The sequence below is a fragment of the Guillardia theta genome, assembly GCF_000315625.1.
Source record: "Guillardia theta CCMP2712 unplaced genomic scaffold GUITHscaffold_14, whole genome shotgun sequence".
Classification (NCBI taxonomy): domain Eukaryota; class Cryptophyceae; order Pyrenomonadales; family Geminigeraceae; genus Guillardia; species Guillardia theta.
The window spans coordinates 872,853-884,464 of record NW_005434660.1 but is presented as its reverse complement, the minus strand read 5'-3'; the positions used below and the strand labels follow the sequence as shown (position 1 = coordinate 884,464).

The 11,612-nt window shown below is 57.4% G+C and overlaps 2 protein-coding genes across 2 annotated transcripts in view; one reads left to right on the top strand and one right to left on the bottom strand.

Annotated features, from left to right (window-relative positions):
- Positions 1-6,642, bottom strand: part of GUITHDRAFT_135265 (hypothetical protein) — a gene marked incomplete at both ends in the record, with an annotated part of 8,461 nt that extends 1,819 nt beyond the window's left edge. Inside the window, 8 exons of the mRNA XM_005837571.1 lie at positions 34-1,342; positions 1,483-1,566; positions 1,744-1,810; positions 2,182-2,281; positions 2,539-2,619; positions 2,906-3,028; positions 3,365-3,811; positions 3,954-6,642. Coding sequence (XP_005837628.1) covers positions 34-1,342; positions 1,483-1,566; positions 1,744-1,810; positions 2,182-2,281; positions 2,539-2,619; positions 2,906-3,028; positions 3,365-3,811; positions 3,954-6,642 — 4,900 coding nt within the window. The remainder of the gene's footprint in view (positions 1-33; positions 1,343-1,482; positions 1,567-1,743; positions 1,811-2,181; positions 2,282-2,538; positions 2,620-2,905; positions 3,029-3,364; positions 3,812-3,953) is intronic.
- A 1,838-nt stretch (positions 6,643-8,480) lies between these two features.
- The window catches only part of GUITHDRAFT_135264 (hypothetical protein), a gene marked incomplete at both ends in the record, with an annotated part of 3,892 nt that continues 760 nt past the window's right edge, over positions 8,481-11,612 (top strand). Inside the window, 12 exons of the mRNA XM_005837570.1 lie at positions 8,481-8,806; positions 8,859-9,016; positions 9,073-9,203; positions 9,475-9,573; positions 9,743-9,922; positions 10,083-10,151; positions 10,226-10,330; positions 10,378-10,512; positions 10,827-10,972; positions 11,116-11,257; positions 11,306-11,377; positions 11,491-11,552. Of these exons, the coding sequence (XP_005837627.1) occupies positions 8,481-8,806; positions 8,859-9,016; positions 9,073-9,203; positions 9,475-9,573; positions 9,743-9,922; positions 10,083-10,151; positions 10,226-10,330; positions 10,378-10,512; positions 10,827-10,972; positions 11,116-11,257; positions 11,306-11,377; positions 11,491-11,552 (1,625 nt within the window). The remainder of the gene's footprint in view (positions 8,807-8,858; positions 9,017-9,072; positions 9,204-9,474; positions 9,574-9,742; positions 9,923-10,082; positions 10,152-10,225; positions 10,331-10,377; positions 10,513-10,826; positions 10,973-11,115; positions 11,258-11,305; positions 11,378-11,490; positions 11,553-11,612) is intronic.

The following is an 11,612-nucleotide window of genomic DNA, read 5'->3' as shown; positions in this document are numbered from 1 at the left end:
GCTGCTGATCGCGCTCCTGCCTCCAGCTCTGACCCAGCAGTCTCTCGCTCTTCCTCTCGCTCCCTCCTGTCACAGGCCTCCTCGTCGCTACTCCCGCGCCGTTGACTTGCTCCATATCAGGTCGTCCCTTCCTCTCGACCTGCTCAAGTTTCTTCTCCTTCCTCTCTTTCTCGCTCTCCATCTTCTCTGACGGCCTGTCCAAGGCAGCAAACACAGAGCTCTTCTCGCTCCTCCCTCGCCTCTCCGCCCCACTTCCCGTCCCTCCTCCAGCTGGCTTGTCAAAGATCTTGACCGTGACCGTTTGTGGCTCATCTTCCCGGTTGCTCTGGAGCAACTTAGGAAGAGAACGACGATCATGCAGCTGTAGGGAGGCAGGAATAGCAGCAGAGGAGCGGGGGCTGAAGGCGCGAGGAGGAGCAGGGGAGGGCGAGGGGCTGAAGACGCGAGGAGGAGGAGAGGATGACGCTTCGTTGGTATAGGGAGATCTGTGCACAAAGTGCGAGGGGGAAGAGACGCGAAGTCCTGAGCTGCTCGAGCCAGACGGCGACGTCCCGTGCTGATAGGGGGCAGCTGGAGGTATGCTGGGAGCTCTCGATCCTTCGATCCTCCGCCTCCTCTCCTCTTCCACCCTCTGCGCTCGGTTTGACACCTCAGGCCTCAGCTGGGGTGCAGCTGGACTTGACTGCTGATGAACCGGAACCTCCGCCTGCCGAGCCCTCGCACCGTTTGATCCCGTGTCAACCTTCTTCTGCTCCTTCTGCCACTCCTCCTCCACCACCACCTCCTCCTGTTTTTCTCTTTTCTCCTCTTGACGCGCTCCAACTTCATTCTCAACCTTTTCATCCTCGTCCTCGTCCTCTTCCTCGTCCTCGTCCTCGTCCTCGTCCTCGTCCTCGTCCTCGTCCTCGTCCTCGTCCTCGCCCTCGTTGTCCTTCCCCTCCTCCTCGTACATCACGCCAGCGTACACGTCTTGATCCCCGGCGTGCTCATTCCATGGGAGGGAGAGAGCGCTGACATCAGCTGCCAAGTTTGCGGCGTGTTCGCGGAAGGGGGAGGGAGGGAGCTCGACTGGGACGACCTGAACGACGTGGGAGAGAGGGAAGGAGAGTTTCCGCATCTCACCCAGCTCTATGATCGTCCTCTCCATCTCGATCAGCAGCTGCTCGGGGGTCCTGCGGTCAAGGACGGAGGAAGAGGGCAGCAGGCTGATCGTGGCCTCTGACTGGTCCGTGCGGACTCGCTCGCGCTGCTCGTTGCTGTGAACTTCGATCTGGTCGGGAGAGCAGCGGATGAGCTCTGAGATGAGAACTTTGAGCCTGATGGGGTTGAGGGAAAGCGGAGCCTGCGGCTGCTGTCAGACCCCACAGCCCTCATGATCCTCCTCCTCCTCCTCCTCCTCCTCCTCCTTCGCCCCCCCCCCTCCCCCCCTCTTGCTCCTCTGCTCCTGCTCCTGCCCTTCCCCTCTTCCCCTCCAGTCTTCACCTCCTCGGCTCGGTAGGTCCTCACTGTCTGTGCCTTGGAGATTTGTTGCTTCCGATGCAGCGAGTTCTGCAGCGTCGCTCTGACCTGAATGGAAGGCATGAGAAGGAGGAGATGGAGGGGATGAGAAGAACTTGAAGTAGTGCCAGAGGCACATGTAGGCCGGAGGAGAGGGACAGGGCAGGAGGAGGAGGAGAAGAAGTTTGAGCTGAGGGAGAGGAGGAGGACGAGGAGGAAGAGATTGAGCTGAGATTTTCCTCTCACCATCCAAGTTCGCCTGTCAAGGTGTGCGTTTGAGAAGACAAGTTGGCACACGACAATGCCGTTCGACCTGCGATCGACAATTCAGTGGAGAGAGGCGAGGAGAAGGAGGAGGAGGAGGAACGAGCAAGAGAAGGAGAAGGAGAAGGAGAAGGAGAAGGAGAAGGAGAAGGAGGACCAGGAGGGAGCAAGAAAGAGATGAGGAAAAAGGAGTGATGCAACTATCTATGACAAGAGAGGAGAGGAAACAAGAAGAGAAGGGAGAAAGAGAGGGGAGGCAAGAGGGTGGGGGAAGGAGGCGGGGGGAGGGGAGGGGAGCAGGAGAAGACAGGGGAGGAGAAGGGTAAGGAAGAGGAAAGGGAAGGGGAGGGGGAGAGAAGAGAGAAAGAGAGGACACAAGTAGCAGCGGTATGCTTCAAGAGAGGGGGGGAGTGAGCATACCAGCTCCTCATCAGGAATTTTCCCAACCCCTCAGTCGCCATGTAGGTTGGCTCTAATGGAAGAAACGAGTCGTGGATCTCCCGGAAGTCCTCGAACACATCTGGTATAGAGACAGTCAGTACAAGCTGAAGCAAGAACAGGAACAGGAGTAGCAGGAGCACGAGCACGAGCACGAGCACGAGAAGCAGGAGCCCGAGCACGAGCAGGAGCGGGAGGAGTGGGGGACAGAGTGGAACAGGAGTACCCCGAAGACGGGGGAAGGAGGAGGCAAACGGCGAAAAAAGGACGAGAAGACTGGGAAAGGGCAGCAGAGGAGACGGACGGGAGGAGGACAGGAAGGAGTCGGAGTCTAGTTACCTTGATCGAGCAGCTGGTCCATATAAAAACTCTGTCCCCTCAAGGCAGGCTCGCTCTCAAGAATGTCCTCCCATTTGCATCCTGTGAATCCCGTCAGCAAGCACATCGCATGAAGAAGCCTTCTCCTTTCTCCAGTTGGTCACCAGCAGCAGCAGCAGGTCACCGGCTGCTGCTGCCCTCATTCTCGCAACTCCTGTCCCCCTCCTCCTTCGATCCATCCTCCACCACCTCTGACCATGCTCTTCCCCTTCCTTTCCCTACCCTTCCTGCTCCTGCTCCTGCTCCTGCTCCTGCTCCTGCTCCTGCTCCTGCTCCTGCTTCAACACTTCGAGTCCCCCCTCTTCTCTTTCCGACTATCCTCCATGACCTGGAGTCTCAGTGGCTTTCAGCGAGATCTTGGGGACAATCTCATGCAGCGACGACATCTCTGGGTCAAAATTCTGTCCGGGGATCATGAGTGGGAGAATTTCACGCTCGCCCGGCTGTCGTCCTGCTCCAAGACAGTCAAGAGGAGGAGGAGAGACGTTGCATGGATGATGGCGGAAAGAAGGAAGAGGAGAGAGGAGGATTGGTAGGCGGGGTGTAGGAGGAGCAGGAGCAGGAGCAGGAGCAGGAGCAGGAGCAGGAGCAGGAGCAGGAGCAGAAGGATAATCTTTGGCAGGGGAGGGGGGAGGGGGGAGATGTTAATGGGATGTAGAGCAAGACAGGAGTTTGTTGTGGGGAAAAGAGAAGGAGAGGGGAGGACAGGAAGAGAGGGCATGTGAGCAATCGGGAATGGAGAGGAGCAGAGCAGAGGACTGAATGGGGCAACAGGCGGACAGACGACCTCTAGCTCTCTTCATACGCTTCGGGATGCCGGGCTCCGTCTCGATCACGGCGGAGTTGTCAGAGACAATCTGCTCCTCCCGCTCCATCCTGGCGCGGTAGTTGAGGTAGAACTTTCCTAGCGTGAGGATGGAGTGATTGATCAACTTCATCTGATCGTTGGCCGACGTGTCGTGACTGCGCGAGTTGAGGATCTTCTCTCTCTTGCTCATGAGCTTGAACCGCACGTCCACCTGTTGCTCTATCGTGCTCCACAGGATGTACCGGATGTACGCGAACAACATCTGCCCTGGTATGCTGATGATGGCAGCGATCATGACCAGCGTCTTCGTCTGATTCTCCCAGAGGCTGTAGGCCGGATCCAGCTTGTAGGCAACGGCAAGGTAGGCGCAGTTGGAGAGGGCGCGGATGGAGAGGAGGATGAATGCATCGAGGAGCTTGACTTCTCCTGCAAATATGCTTAGGAAATAATCGAGAGGACATTTTCGTCGTTGTCACCATCACCATCACCATCACCATCATGATAATGATAATCAGCATGATAATCATGATAATTACAATAATAATCCTCAGCTCCTCCTCCTCCCTACCAATGAAGGCTGTTTCCGACTGCACCAGCCCCAGATACGTGATCATGGTCTGGGGAGGAGTGGAGAACACAGCCATAAGATTGAAGACGATGGAAGCTCCAAGGAAGAACTGCTCTGTGAAATCCGTGCTGAGCAAGGTTTGAGAGGCTGTGACGCGGAGGAAGACGAGGAGGAGGGCGACTTCGACAAAGAAGATGATAGCCACCGTCTCCTTCACAGTGCAAGTCTCCTCGTTGCAGTGGACGAGGTCGAGGGCAGCGATGGCGAGCACGGTCACTCGAGCCATGAACTCCATGACACGGAAGAGGAAGAGGACAAAGACCTCGAGGTAGGACAGGCCCTGCACGACTTCCAGAGCATGGAAGCGAGAGCCGTCCTCCAGCAGCGCGAGCTGCGAGACGAGCACGCACGCTGACGCGAGGACGATCTGGTCGGAGAGCTGGAAGCTGTCGAAGTACTTGAGGTTGAAGTAGACCTGGAGAATGGAGAGCGGCATGATGAAGAGGAACCCCTGGTGCTCCTTGAGCGCTGGGATGACCTTGATGATCAACTTTGACACCCAATTCCCCCGCTGTATCACGTGCAGCACCACAAGAAGGTACAGCAAGGACACTGCAAACCACGCGACCAGCAGCGCAATCTGCATCTGGAACCACCAGAAGCTCGTCCCCTTCACTGTGCGGACGGTGCCGACGATGGACACGCCGAACCAGACGATGGACAGGAAGTCCGCAATCCTCCTGGGGAACGTATCGCCCTGCTCGCTGTTGCCCCGGTGACAGATCACCTCACGGAAAGCTCGAGAGCTCGCGAGGTTGAGAGGAAACTTGTGCTCTGAATTCTGAATGTGCTGGGCCTTGTCCCTCCCCTTGTTTGTCAGCACCCGCACGGACTCCAAGTTCCTGTTGCGGATCGCGATGTGCAAGGAGGTGTCGCCGTTGGCGTCCTGTGCCCACGAGCCGGGGATGTAAGCGTCTGCCAGCATCTCGATGCACCGAGACGCGTCCTCCTCCTGCGAGACAGCCGCGATGTGCATGGGGAGCATCTTCTCGAAGTTGTAGAGGGAGCATGCGTTGGGACGAATTTTGAGGTCCAAGAAAGACTCAAGGATGTCTGGGATCTTGGGATTCAGCCCTATCGACCTGCTCGCCCGGTGGAGGATGTTGTTCCCCTCCTTGTCGAGGATCCTTGCTCCCGCAGGGAACGCTCGCACCACAGACTTGATCAGCTCTCCGACGCTGTCGCTGGCAGAGAAGGGGATGCACTCGATGGGGAGGCGACCGAAGTCGTCCGCGACCTGGGCAGCAGGAGCGTACACAGAGATGAGCCTGCCTGCTATCGATCCTGCCACGGGCCCGCTGTTCAAGCAGATGTGATGGAGGGGGAGCATTCCCTTGTGGTCTTGCGCAAAGGCTGTCTCAGGGTTGTTCTCCAAGATCTTCGACACCAACTCCTCCGCGAACTCGCTCTCGTTGCTGCATGCGACATGCAGAGGGCTCTGCCCAAGGCAGTTGCGCATTTCCATCCCTCTCTTGTCCAGGTTCATCAGCAGATCCAGCATCAACACCGCGTCTTCCCCCTCGTGCGCCGCTACTAGGTGCACCGGCATGTGCTCGCGCAGCACGAGGATATCCTTGGGAGCGATCCGCTGCAGCTTCCTGTACCAGGCATCCTGCATGGAAGTAAGGGATCCTATCAGACTGGGGGTGTAAATCTGCGGCAAGTGCTTCACATTCAACAGGAGCTGGGGGAGGTCGGAGGATGCCACCAACCACTCTCTGTAGAACACCAGATTGTCTGTCGTGAAAATGGAGGACGTGCTCAGGGACGGGTGCGCCCTCGAGACGCCCTCCTCACTCGACGCAGAGCTCTTCTTCCCGACCAGCTTGTCGCAGTAAGAGGAGGCAAACGCCTGCAAGGACTTCCTTTTATGCGTTCTCTTCTGGCCCTGGTTGTAGAGCATCGCGACCCGGTCCCTCAGAGCGGTGAAGAAGATCCTCTTCATCTGCAGCACAGGGCACATGAACCTGATGTCCTCGTACGCGCAATCGAACGCCGCCATGTTCGAATGCCCCGTCGGCCATGACCTCGTCTTGGCGATCACAGCATTCGACAAGGTTTCCCTCCTCTGTTGCAACCCGTCTGTCCTCCTCAAGATCTCAGCCAGCTCGTTCCAGAAGCTGTCGACCCCGAGGCCTCCAATGCAGTAGGGCTGGGCGACGGCACTGTCAGGGTAGATCTTGAGGAGAAGCTCCACTGCCTCGCTGATGCCCTTGACAGGGTTCCGCATTGCCCAATGAACAGGCAGCAACCCATCCATGTCCTCTTCAGTCACGGCCTGGGGGTAGTACTTGACGAGGACCCTCACCAACTTGACGACGTTGGGGGTGTCTCCCTCCTCCCCGCCCTCATTCCTGCACGCGATGTGCAGCGGCAGCTGCTTCAGGTTGTCCACCTGACGGCAGGAGAGTGGGTCGATCGAGACTATGGCGTCCACAATGTCCGGAGCCTGAGAGTTGAGGTTGCAGCAGGCAACATGTATCGGAGTCAACCCTCGCTCGTCCTTGGCACAGATAGCACTCCTCTCCTTCAACGCGCATTCTTTTGCCAGGAGAGCTTCATTTCCTGCGCATAATCGATGAAGTTTCCTTTCCTTCCCGCCATCCTTGAAGATTTGAAGCGCTTTCATCTTTCAGACTCCACACTCACAGCATTTCCTTTGTCCTTCATGCTTTCATTTGACTCCTGCTATGCCACAAAATCGTCAATATACAGCCACAGGGATTCAATTTTAGAAATGCATGGTGTGAGGCATGCACATCAGTATTAGTCAGAAACAAATGCCACAGATAATGCTGCTGATACATGGACGAGCTCATCATCACCTAGGCGGGTGCATTTCAAGGCTACAGGGAGACATTCAAATTCAAATAGCTGCGGCTGCAGCTGCGGCTGGAGGCGTCGCTCAAGAAGAGAGCGACGCTCATACACTTTGAAGTCCAATATCACAGGAAGCAACATTCATAGAACTTCAAAGGCATCACCCAAGGAATCAGATCTCAGGAGAGAGCGACTGAAGGGAAGTACAGGCAGGAAGGAGGGACATCAAAGTCAGGAACCGCTGATGCCAGATAGGAGGGGGAACTGAGGAGGCAGAGAGGCGGACTTAGTCAGGCAGAGAGGGGGCAAGGAAGAGAGAGGATGAAGATAGCTCCAAGATAGACAGGATGATTCGACTTCGAGCATGTATGCATGCCGTTCTGCCGACACGTCAGACTAGCTGCTGTCATTCTGAAAGGCGACTCGCTGTTTATGAAAAAAACAAGACCATGAAGGGGGTGGGGGTGGTTTGAGGTAGTCAAGAGGGGTACCTGTACGGTGACATACCGGAAAGAAGTAGGGTGGGGTACTATTCAATATCATCTTAGGGGGTAGGGGTGGCTAATTGTAAAGTGACGATGAGTGAAATTCCCAAGGTCAGAGAGATAACTTGGAAAGTATCATTGGTGCAATTTTGAAAATTGCAGTTCAAAATTCAAATGTTCACCGGCAATGTAGAACCTGTGGATCAAAATGTACCGCCGTTCCTTCCAGTACTCTTTTTATTAGTCTTTTTATTGAAGGAAAGTCAACGAGAGTCACTCCAGGAGGGGTCCTTTCAAGTCTAAATCATTCTAATACCGGGGGGTGGTCATCGGAATGATGGTGGGCGCCGCCGCCGGTGCCGCGAATGCCGTCGGGGGGCCGCAGGCCAGTGGGACCGTACCAGTACTGTAGTACTCCGTCGCGGGCCCGCCGCCGGGTTCCGAGTACTACCGTACGGTACTCAGTGACTTTCAACCGCCATTCGCCGGAGTAAGTTTCAATCAATCATCATGATCACTACCGTACCGTGACGAGTCCGGGACTCCGACGGCGCCCGGGGCCCCCCGGGCCCGGGCACGCCTGACTCACTGCCGCCGGGGCCCGCCCCCGGCCGCCCCGGCGGGGGCCCCGCGCGGATCCCTGGCCGGGCCGGGGGGCGGCCAGCGGGGGCTGGCCGCCCGGCGCCGCGGGGGGAGCGGCTCAGCGGCGCGGCCGCGGCATACATAGGGCCGCGGCCCGGTGCCGCACTGACTGTGACTCACTGGCAGCCGGCTCAGCCTCAGTGTGACCGTCCGGTCCGGGCCGGGCCCCGGGCCCGCGGCTCAGTCACTATATCATTCGGCTAGAGTCCGCCGGAGCCTTCACCGAAGCCCTGAGCCTCCCGGGCCCAGGCCCGGGCCGGCCCCCGGTGGCTGGAAGAACAAGGAGGAGGAGGAGGAGGAGGCGGAGGAGGAGGCGGAGGAGAAGAGGTTTCTTGGTATGTACACTGGTTAGGTGGATCCAGATAATCGCTAGCAATGGGCAGGCGTTGAGTAGCTTGACTTGCCATGTTTCCGCAAGTCAGGACAAAGGGTACTTACAACCCCTTGCAATGACTCGTTGGTGGTTGCAGATTGTTCAGTGAATGCCTGTAAGCTTGCGCTTGCGATAGGAACGCGCACCATGGTCCGGGACAGCGGCTTCTCGAAGCTTCTAGCAGTGACTATCCTTCACACCCTGATCGAGACATCGGCACAACAGTCGTTGATCAAAGAATTTCATTCGCCTGACAGCAGGAAGAAGCAGGGATGCTGCGCTTTCACCTCCTCTCCTCATCTTTACCTGAGCAGCTTCGTGAAAGTGTGTCAGCCTGCTCATTGCCGAGGGGAGCTCTTGCGAGTCGGGCGAAGCCATGGCTTAATTCCGATCGTATGCTGTGATCCCAAGGAGAAGTTCGTCCCTGGAAGTTTCGCTGTGCCCAAGAGAGCAAGCAGCACCGACAGGAAGACGTGGGAAGACTTCTGACCTTGACAGCTCTCTGACATGTCCTGTCTACTTCAGGGCGAGGAAGACGCTGCTGAATGAGCTGGCGGGTTGCAAGACGGCAGCGACGGCGATTGAGCTGATTGCCAACCACACCAGAGGAGAAAGGAGCGGGTCGAAGATTGAGATCAGCGCATACAACCTCGCGCTGAGACTCTGTGCGAGGAAGAGAGGAGGTCGGGGCCCTGCTGCATGCTGAGACCTGTCACGACTGACAGTGCGTGAGGAGCAGGAGACTTGGAGGGGGCGGAAGAGGTCATGTCGCTGATGCGGAGGGCCCATATGACGGGAGATATTGTCACGTACAACACGCTTCTTGATGTCATCTCGAAAGGTGCTGCACAGACCCAGTCCTTCCAGCAGGTGAGCTGAAGGAAGGAGATGGGGTATGGCGGTTGTGTGGTGAGGGATTGTGATGATGATGATGATGATGATGATGATGATGATGGTGGTGGTGGTGGTGGTGGTGGTGGTGGTGGTGGTGGTGGTGGTGGTGATGATGATGATGATGATGGGAATGAGGAGGAGGTGGAGGAGGAGGTGAAGGAAGAGGGGGATGAGGAGGTGGTGGCGGTGAAGGAGAGGTGGTGGGGGTTGGATAGTGAAACAGGAGATGATGATGATCAATGAGCAGGGATTGAGAGTTCTCAATGACATGCGGGGGGTCGGTGTCAACCCCGACCTCAACACGTACAACTCCCTCCTGAACATAGCAGCCAAAGGAGCTTCAATCGTTAGTCCTTTTCTCCTTGCTCCTCCTCCTCCTCCTCACCTTCTTCCTGCTCCTAGCCGTGCTTGTTCTGCTGATCTTCTGCCTCCTTCTCCTCCCCCTCTTCCCTCCTCCTCCCTCTCGTCCTCCTTCTCCCCATCTATTGCTGCAGGTCGTACTGACTACCTGGCAGCCGGACAACAGCGAGTGGGTGACCAACGGGCTGACGGTGTTGTCAATGATGAGGGAGAATGAGATTGAGCCGGACGTCATCAGCTACAACGTCCTCATCGACGCTTGTGCAAGGGCTGGTGGGGTGAAGGGGAGTAGAGGAAGGATCGAGGAAGGGCTGAAAGTTCTCGACCAGATGAAGGTGAATGTTTGCCCTGCCAACGAATTTCCCTTTGCTCGTCTCCTCTCCGTCTCCACACTCCCATCACCCTTCTGTCTTCCTCCTCGCCCCCCCTTGCCCCGCCCCACGTGCTTCATCTCCGCTCCCTCCCTCCTCCTCCTCCTCCTCACCCACCTTGCAGGAGGCCGGAGTACAGCCAGACACCATAACCTACAACACCCTCATCAACCTCTGCGCTAAGGCCGCGCGGGTGTGGGGATCAGTTGGGGTTTCGCATGTCCGGCAAGCGACGGGGGGAGGGAGAAGACTGAAAGGTGCTGGCAGGCGATTCGAATCCTCGACATGATGGGAGAGACACAAGTCGCGCCTGATCTCCAGACTTACAACTCCCTCCTAAACACGTACGCGCAGGCTGCTTCTGCGGGGCATGTGAGCTACCCTTGGGATGGCTGCGGTGCGGATGACGTGGACGGCAGGTCTACGGGTACTGGGAGGTGATAGGCATCTTGGCGATGATGAGAAAGGAGGGGCTTCACCCAGACTTGTACTCGTACAACACCATCATGAACCTCTGTGCCAAGTCTGCCAAGATCCCTCCTCACGTCAAGGGGGTAACTCTCCCTCCTCCTCTTCCTCTTCCTCCTCAGCCTCCTCCTCAGCCTCCTTCTCGTCCCCCCCCCTCCCCCGCCGCCCCCTCTCCTCCACCTCCTCCTCCTCCTCCTCCTCAATCTCCGCAACCCCTACCTAAACCTCAGCCTCCTGCTAAATGCTCCTCCTACTGCTCCTGCCCCTGCTCCTGCCTCTGCTCCTGTACTCCTGCTCCTGTGCTCCTGCTCCAACTTGTGACGTTGCTGGCTCCCTCCAATGCTCCTGCTCCTGCTCCTTCCCTGCTCCTCCCCCCATCATCTTGATCTTCATCCTCAAGGTCACATCCTGGAGTCTGGACGAAGGGATGGAGGTGCTGAAGATGATGGCGGAGGACAACCTGTTGGGCGACGTCGTCACCTACACCGCCCTCCTTGAGACCTGCATGTCGTCCCTCCGCACCCGCGGCATCAGCCAAGTGATCGAGTGAGGATCCGTTGCTGCTCAGCTCCTCCTCCTCCTCCTCCTCCTCCTCCTCCTCCTCCTCCTCCTGCTTCACTTCCTCCTCCTGCTTCACCTTCTGCTCCTGCTTCACCTCCTCCGTCTTCCTCCTCCTCATGCGCGACCAGGCACGGCAAGATGATCTTCTCGATGATGAAAGACGCCAACATCACCCCCAACACCGTCTCCTACACTGCTCTCATCAACGCTGCCAAGGCTGAAGGAAGTCCCAAGGCCGTCCTGATGGCCCACGAGCTCTTCCTCGAGATGGTGCCCCTCCTCCCTCTTCCTGCCCCGCGTGATGTATCGAATGAGCAGGACCCCAAGGAGCGGAACGAGCGAACGTACACGGCGATGATAGGAGCGTTTGCTCGGGTTGGTCGGTTTGAGGTACGCAGTGGAGGAGGAGGAGGAGCAGCAGCAGCAGCAGCAGCAGCAGCAGTGACAGAGCACAGGGAGGAGGGAGAGAGAGAGTGGTAGAGCATTGAGCGTGTCTTCTGCAGGATGCTCTCAAGGTCTTCGAGGAGTCCAAGAAGTACCTCCAGCCCGATCGGATCATGTACAGGTACAGGAGAACGCTCCTCCTTCTCCTCCTCCTTCTCCTTCTCTCCCCAACATTGCAGGC